This window comes from Bison bison, unplaced genomic scaffold, assembly GCF_000754665.1.
Source record: "Bison bison bison isolate TAMUID 2011002044 unplaced genomic scaffold, Bison_UMD1.0 scf7180017864199, whole genome shotgun sequence".
Taxonomy (NCBI): domain Eukaryota; kingdom Metazoa; phylum Chordata; class Mammalia; order Artiodactyla; family Bovidae; genus Bison; species Bison bison.
This window is the reverse complement of record NW_011494771.1, coordinates 56258-64923: the sequence shown is the minus strand read 5'-3', so window position 1 is coordinate 64923 and position 8666 is coordinate 56258. Positions and strand designations below refer to the sequence as shown.

General features: G+C 42.2%; 1 protein-coding gene across 5 annotated transcripts in view; it reads left to right on the top strand.

The window, feature by feature from the left end:
• The window catches only part of EFR3A (EFR3 homolog A (S. cerevisiae)), a 74677-nt gene that overhangs the window by 9941 nt on the left and 56070 nt on the right, over positions 1–8666 (top strand). For 2 of the 5 annotated variants that reach the window (XM_010844314.1, XM_010844315.1), the window contains exon 1: positions 1287–3032. The exons of 2 other annotated variants lie outside the window; for them this stretch is intronic. In XM_010844314.1, coding sequence (XP_010842616.1) covers positions 2930–3032 — 103 coding nt within the window. In that variant the 5' untranslated portion in view covers positions 1287–2929. Of the gene's footprint in view, positions 1–1286; positions 3033–8666 lie in introns of those variants that run through there. One more of the 5 variants, XM_010844312.1, reaches the window with a different exon arrangement.

Here is an 8666-nt window from a genome sequence, read left to right as displayed (position 1 = left end):
GGCTTTGGCATAGTCAATAAAGCAGAAATAGATGTTTTTCTGGAGCTCTCTTGCTTTTTCCATGATCCAGCGGATGTTGGCAATTTGATCTCTGGTTCCTCTTCCTTTTCTAAAACCAGCTTGAACATCAGGAAGTTCATGGTTCACGTATTGCTGAAGCCTGGCTTGGAGAATTTTGAGCATTACTTTACTAGCGTGTGAGGTGAGTGCAATTGTGTGGTAGTTTGAGCATTCTTTGGCATTGCCTTTCTTTGGGATTGGAATGAAAACTGATCTTTTCCAGTCCTGTGGCCATGTTTATCATGCTGTTGTATTTTGAAAGGAAGAAAAATTAATTTCTGATCTATTAGGTGGTGTTTTCAGTTGTGAAAACCTGAAAGGTTGAGATGAACCACTTTGTGTGACTTCAGTTTATCAGCAATTTGTAGGGTCCCCCCCCCACCGCCGAATGATTGTGTGTTGTAGAATGAACACAGTTCTGCGGAAGTATCATCACAGAATGAATGTTGGCAATCCGTCCTATGATTAATATGTCAGACCTGTCAAAATTCTTTCGTCATTTCTATCTGCCAGGTTCGCTCCACTCTTGAAATGAGGCTGTTTTCACATATTCTTGAAATTCAGCAGGAGCTGCTATCAATACTGATACTCCTCTTCCCATGTAGGCTGTCATATTCTCCCTTCTGCATATTATTAGACAGCATGATTCTAATTTTTATTAAGAAGGAATCACTACTCAGGTTTTTTTCATTGTACCTCTGCATGAAGAGTTTGCTCTGTTCTAAAAATAGGCATTAAGCCTTTTGCTCTGTAGTCTTCAGGAGGACTTTCTTTCTCCCCAATGCTATTATTTTGGGTTTTATTCTGGTGAGTTATTCAGCTATATCTTTTTGTTTTCATTACCTGAGCTCCAGGGTATTTTTGCTGCACTAGTTTGCTGGATAATTCTAAGTGTTCTTCACACCCCTGCTATTTGATTGGCTTTTCGAACAGCTGTCTTGGCTATTGGCTACAAAGTTCTCTGTGCTTTGGTTGCACTGAACTTTAAATGGATCTCACTCCTGCCAGGCAGAGAAAATGAAATGTAAGATGTTCAAGTTTGCCATAGTCATTTCCTGCTGCTGCTGCTGCTAAGTCGCTTCAGTCGTGTCCGACTCTGTGCAACCCCATAGACGGCAGCCCACCAGGCTCCCCCGTCCCTGGGATTCTCCAGGCAAGAACACTGGAGTGGGTTGCCATTTCCTTCTCCAACGCATGAAGGTGAAAAGTGAAAGTGAAGTCGCTCAGTCGTGTCCGACTCTTAGCGACCCCATGGACTGCAGCCCACCAGGCTCGTCCATGGGACCTTATAAACTTTGCAGCAGTTGCCAGCGTGGAAGTCAAAAGGAGTGGTCTGTTTATGACATCTGACATACGTTGATTTATGAACTTAGTTAAAAGTATTTTTATTAACTATTTGATCCCTTAAATGGGACAGGATAATAGCTCTCAGGGAGACTTAGATGCAGTTGAATTTATGTCATTGTGCTTTAGAGGTAGAAATGACTTATGACCATGTGATTGGAATCAGAATCACTACTTGGATTGTTGCCTTTATTGCACCTGATTCCAAAAGGGTATCTGCAGTGGAGGGTGCTCCAGGCACATGTGTAATAACTGAAGTTTGGGGTCTGAGTCCCTGTGGGTTTTTCCCATTCTCTTAGCTGGCTGCACTGCGTGAACTTCAGGGGCCCAGTTTCCTTTTCAGTTCACAGCCCGGAACAGGAACAGACTTAAATAATCTGTTCCCTGCTGCCTTTTCCCTTGGTTCCATCCCGCTTCTTTGTGTGGTCTTCCAAGGATGGGAGTGCCTTTAGCAAGCTGCCACAGGTTTGTCTTAGAGCACCGTCTTTTTGAAATGGAAGAGCTCAGGTCCAGGAGTCTGGGGGGAGAAACATGGACATCTGCGCCAGGTGGGTTCTGTCTGTATTACCTTTACTACAGCACCATCCCCGGCACAGGGTTCCCGTGTTAGCTCCTGAGCGTTACGTGTTGCTCTTGATCCGTGTTGCAGGCTGGCACAGGGGAAGTTTGAGCTACCTTAAGAGCTCAAGCTTCCCCAGTGTCTTCCATGGAAGCATAAGAGGGCCTGTTGTGTGGAGAGGGTGTGGAGGGGACTCAGCAGGTGGCCTCTCTACCTGACCCTGCCTCAGCTGGACCAGCTCTGTTTTTGTCTTGTTGGTGAAATTCTGCATTCTGTTTCAGGAGGTAAATAATATTGCTTACTTTTTTAAAAGTTTGGAATTTATGGTCTTAGATATTAGAATATGTCCTCTGACAAGAGCATGAGATATTTTAGAATCAAAAGCTTAGGACCCTAGAAGCAAAACCAGAGGCATTTAGTGATGATGTCTGACCTGCTTTTGCTCTCATGCACCCCAGGAGTGGAGCTGTCTCATCTTGCCTTGTAGTCACTTCAGTCGTAGGCACTGTCAGGATACTCTTAGAGTCACAAATGCTCTCTTTCAACCTTTTCTATTTTCCTGTTGGATTTCTCTTAGGGATTGATTCATTTAGCAGATTATTGTAGTGCCTACATGTGCAAGGCCTGGGGAATATAGAGGTGAATAAAGCAGTCCCTAGCTGTAAAAAGTTGATCCAGTTTATAGAACCTTGTGTAAATGGCTCTGACACAAAGAAGGAAATGGCAAGCCCCCTGAGAACAGTGCTGTGGAGTTGAGAGCCCACAAGAAGGTGAGTGGCAGATGGCGTCCTTGGCCTGAGTCGTTTCAGAGGAGTGTGGGTTGGGGAAGACATTTGGGTTGAGTCACACAGTTGGAAATAACCAGCAGCCAGTTGGAGTAACACTGGGGCTGGGGACGTGACAGCTTTGAGGCCATCTATATAATTGGTGATTTTCTTTTAAGTAACACCTGCTTATCAATACCTAATGTGTGTTGGTTACTGTAGGCACCAAGGTCACAGCAGTGCCTCACACTGGACACAAGGGTGTCTTCCTGGACATCATCTCTGCCTTCATGAAGCTCAGTCTGGTGAGGAAGACAAGTGCTGAGCAGACAGAGCTTTACAGGCACTGAATCCTGGTTTTCTTTGCTGCTGTACATACGGTTTTTGGTATAGTCAGTGGCTCATTGGTACACCTTCAGTGTATATTTGTAGAGTGACTCAAATTACTAAAAGAGAAACAGAGGTTGCTATGGGAACACATGAGTGAGGTAGGAGGGAGAGCAGTTAGAGGTTATTAAAGTACAGTGGACTGAGTGGCGGGTTTTGAACTTGGGTCATAGGCTTACCCAGGCAGTGCAGTGGTAAAGAACCCGCCTGCCAATGCAGGAGATGCAGGAGACAAGGTTTCTGTCCCTGGGTCAGGAAGATCCCCTGGAGGAGGAAATGGCCACCCACTCCAGTGTTCTTGCCTGGAGAATCCCAGGGACAGAGGAGCTTAGCAGGCTATAGTCCGTGGCATCGCAAAGACGAGGACTGAGCACACCCGCAGCAGGATGAATTGCAGTGTAAAATTTGAATATTATTGAGAAAGTACAATTCATAGGATTAGTTGGGTGAGGGGCGGAGGGAGGAGTCAGGATTGATACCCAGATTTCAGGCTTGGTCATTTGGGTGAAGTGCTCCGGTGTGATACGGGGACTTCCTGGAGGACGAGCGGTTTGGGAGGTGAGATGGAAGGTGAGTCCGTTTTAGGGTATGATAGGTGTGTGGTGCCGTACAGGACTTTCAGGGTACATTTGTAGCAATAACTGAATGAAATTATGAAAGGACAGGTGGTAAAGAGTAAAAACAAAATGCCATTGAACAAATGCTCGCATGCAAGAACTGGGTAAAACTCAGGAGAGTCCATCTGGTTGTAGAAGCATTGGAAACATTTCAGTGTAGCAAGAAAAAGAAGCTAGGACAGTCTCTTACTGTTTGATCTGATGCTTTGACAATGATAATTTATGGAATGTTAGGAAAAAGATCTTACTTTAAAGCTTTGGGCCTTAAAGATGATCATTCATCTTAACTGTGGTATGTACTATCTATCCTGTACTTAACGCCATTCACTTGTCTTGTCACTGCTTCGTAGCTAGGGGAAGAAATTGTCAAATTAGACTAGGCTGAGAGTATGTAAACTCTTCTGTAATTCCTGGGCAGACAAGCTAAATTGTGCAACTTAAGAGTAGAAATTAGGGAAGCCCCACATGTGTAACCTAAAAATTTCATCTAGATCTCTAATATTAGTAGCTTCTCATCCCATTCTGTCTTTTTCGAGTCTTGCTATCATGTCAATTTGTGGAAGAACTGAATTTGCTTGCAGCAGATACAGTGCTCATGTAAACTTGCTGAGGAACTGCTTTATTTCAAAGAGAAAAAAGAAGTGAGGGGGCGTTTGGAGACTGGAGCGGGGAGCCTCAGAGAGCTCCTTGAGTGTGGATCACCACCTTCTCCTCCTCACAAATGGCACTGCTCTTTGTTCCCTTCCCTACCCACTGCTCTCTGCACGTTTATTCAGTGTCCTGGAGTAAACAGGCTCTGTCCTCTTCTCAGCAACAAAGAAGTACTGCTGCTCTTTTTGTTGCCTACCCTGATAGGGAATACAGCAACATACTGGTTAAGGGCTGAACAGTTGTAAAAGCTTTGTATCCAGTGGTTTCAAGAACATGAGGGAAGGGCGACTGTAATTAAATGTGGTTTGGCTGCTGCACTTTTGCTGGAACGGTAGTTGATTCCACTAATTCTTCATGTTTTTCCATCTAAAATTGCATTGGATTCAACCTTTATAAAGAATTTGAGTATTTCCATAAAAGTGGGATGATTTTCTGTTGTTCCCCTTTTAATTTTCAAGGGCTTCCCGGGTGGCTCAGCTGGTAAAGAATCCGCCTGCAATGCGGGAGACCTGGGTTCGATCCCTGGGTTGGGAAGATCCCCTGGAGAAGGGAAAGGCTACCCACTCCAGTATTCTGGCCTGGAGAATTCCATGGACTGTAGTGGCTTTCACTTTTAATTTTAAAGAGTGAATAGTTTCTGTTTGTAGTTGCAGTAATTAATGAATACTCCAAGTATGTATAGATTTCCAGATTCTCCCTTTGTGTCTAATGCCACAAAAAGTTGCTGTGTTTTTTATTTCTTCCATGCACTCGCTATAAGTCTTACCTTTGAAGTCGAGGAAAATATGGTAATAGATTAAAATCTTGGGTAGCATCAAATTTTGGTTTATGAGTCATTAAAAAAATTATTAGAAAAGATTAGATGGCTTTCTTAGAGTTTTGATTAACATAAAACATGTAACCATTGCATGTATAATAAAGTAAAAGAATACCTAAGTTAAAGAAGTCTAAGCTTTTGATGTTGTGTTACCAAAGTCTCAGCTGGAGTAAATACAAAGTGTTTAGAGTCTCTGTGGTTTCTTTGGCAGTTTTGGGAGACTGGGTCAAGCGCTGAACTTTGAAGGTTTAACTTGGCAGCTTAGTTTCGTGAAAATAAACTTGGTGCTTGGCTTGGCCCTGTCAGCCAGTCCTGTTACATTTTGCTGTCTTCAAACTTCAGACAGATTCTGTTTAGGTATATAACTAGAGTGCTCCCAGTTTTTTCCTTTACTGTTTAATCAAAAAAATTAATCATCTCAATTGGAATGAAAATCTTGAGCATATGGCATAGACACTGTGGGTGTTGTGAACTCTGTAAGAAGAATCAAGGCTGTTGGTATATTGAATGTATTTGTTCTAAAAATAATTTTGGAAGTTACAAACAGCACCCCGCCCTCCCGCTGCACACAGCCAGATTTAACACTTCTGTTACTCTCTGACTAATGAGGAAATAAAAATATGTTAATATTTAAGCAGTTGAGGGATTTTAATGCTGTTTTGGATTTTGCCTGAAATAACTCATATCCTACTTTTGAAATATTCAGAGGATTTTTAATTAAAAATAACTCAAATGAATGTGGTTCACTGAGAAAGATCCTAGTCATTGCCTATGGTGGATTCTTTGTATTTGTAATGGTGACAAGTGAATATCTTTTTGATTTAGGATTTAGGTTTATTTTCTAGGACTACAGTGCCTTAACTCATTTAGGCAGAAATTGGATTTGGTGGTGTGTGTTTGTTTGTGTATTAAGAACTTAGCTAAAAATCTGCAGAAAGCTCTACCTTTATCTTTTTTTTTTAATATCCAGGTTTTCGTTGTGGACAATAGTATAACAAATACTTATTAAGGTCACAGTAAATATACTGATGGAAATAATTGACTTTTTAAAAGTCATACCATTAAATTTACCTATATTTAGTATATGGTAAGACTTGATTTTTATGTGAAACAAAAATGGTACAGATTACCCAAGCAGTGATTATAAATGTCAACTCCCGGATGCCCAAACTTGCCTTTCTCCCAGGTTTTGATTCAGTAGGACTCATAATTCGATAAATTGCACTGTGTTAGGAGACATGCTAAAATTAAAAATACCGAGTGGAAAGATTCTGAAATTGTAGTTCTTTTTAACCCCTTTATTGTAGGTCAGAAATTAAAGCTTACACATATATTTTAAGTTTGCTGCTGCTAAGGAATCCAGTGGTCATGTATGGATGTGAGAGTTGGACTGTGAAGAAGGCTGAGTGCCGAAGAATTGATGCTTTTGAACTGTGGTGTTGGAGAAGAATCTTGAGAGTCCCTTGGACTGCAAGGAGATCCAACCAGGCCATTCTGAAGGAGATCAGCCCTGGGATTTCTTTGGAGGGAATGATCCTGAAGCTGAAACTCCAGTACTTTGGCCACCTCATGTGAAGAGTTGACTCATTGGAAAAGACTCTGATGCTGGGAGGGATTGGGGGCAGGAGGAGAAGAGGACGAGAGAGGATGAGATGGCTGGATGGCATCATTGACTCAATGGACATGAGTCTGAGTGAACTCCAGGAGTTGGTGATGGACAGGGAGGCCCGGCATGCTGCGATTCATGGGGTCGCAAAGACTCGGACACGACTGAGCGACTGGACTGAACTGAAGTTACTTCAGTCGTGTCAGACTCTGTGTGACACCATAGATGGCAGCCCACCAGGCTCCCCCGTCCCTGGGATTCTCCAGGCAAGAACACTGTAGTGGGTTGCCATTTCCTTCTCCAATGCATGAAAGTGAAAAGTGAAAGTGAAAGTGAAGTCGTGTATGACTCTGCGACTCCATGGACTGCAGCCAGCCAGGCTCCTCCATCCATGGGATTTTCCAGGCAAGAGTACTGGAGTGGGGTGCCATTGCCTTCTCCATATCTTAAGTTTAAAAGTCTGAAATCATCCAGGATCAGATTGCCATAATCCCAAAACGAGTGCTTTAATCTGTCAAGGGGAGAATTAACTGGACTTTCCCCTCTGTATGCCCACACTGTAATAAGGCAAAGGATTCACACCTTATTTTTATAAAATAAAAATGGGCCATAGCTTCAAAACTGGGACTTGCTTTACATATAGATTTGCTGCTGGAATTTTGTGAAAGTTTATATATAAATGTTTTTGTTATTTTCTTTGGTAATTTTGGGAGTATTTTGTTGTCACAGTAGGTAAGAAAACTTTTAAGACAGCAGTCATCTCTTGGCTGTGATTTTGTAAAGTGATGAGGTTCTGTCTCCCTTTTTCCAGTGGCTGAGCTCCATATAGCTCTTGTTCACTCTCTGGTATACTGGAATTCACCAGTAACTTATCATGGGGGCAATCTAATAGCCTAATAAAATTTCTCATTCTTCCTTTCATATGTTCTTGTACCCTTAGGGACATTTTAGAACTCAGAGTAACCTATAATAGGAAAAGAAGATAATTTTTGGAAGTGGGAAAAGTGAAAGTGAAAGTCACTCAGTCATGTCCGACTCTTTGTAACCCCATGGACTAAACAGTTCATGGAATTCTCCAGGCCAGAATACTGGAGTGGGTAGCTGTTCCCTTCTCCAGGTGATCTTTCGAACCCAGGTCTCCCACATTGCAGGCTCATTCTGTCCCAGTTGATGCACAAGGAAAGCCCATATGTTGGAATATGACATTTTATAATATGACAGGTTCTCAGGCAGGGTGTCACTTCTCCATTTTCTACTGTCTGACTTGAATTTTATACCTTGGAGAGCTGTGGTGGCAATAGTGTCATCTTTGGGTAGCTGCATAATATTTTGACTGTGTTTCTCTAGTCAATATTAAACAGTGCATATTATTTAAAAAATTAAAGAAAAAACCATCTCAGGAAGACAGTATAGTATAGAAACTGTTAAGAGCACAGACTCTTAAGGGGGTCCACCACTTCGAGTTGTGTGACCTTGGACAGATTACTTTCATCTTTTTGATTTTCCTATTTATAACCTATAGATGTTGATATCTACCTCATACAGTTATAAGCGTTAAGGAAGATAAAATTTAGAATGTAGTAGATAAATATTTGTTGAATGTGTTCTGAGGGAATCAGACTGACAGGGAGTAAATGAGAACAGGATGTTCCTGAGATAGATTGGGTTAGGTCTTCTGGTTTTCTGCTGTGCTTTGCACTGTATCCCTGCAAGCAGAATCTGTGCCCTAGGGACCTTGCGTTTAGTGTTTGATGTTCTATTGTTGACCAGGACTGCTGTAATAAAATACCACAAACTGAGTGACTTTGAACAGAGAATGTATTGGCGCACGGTTCTGGAGGTCAGAAGTCTGAAATCAGGG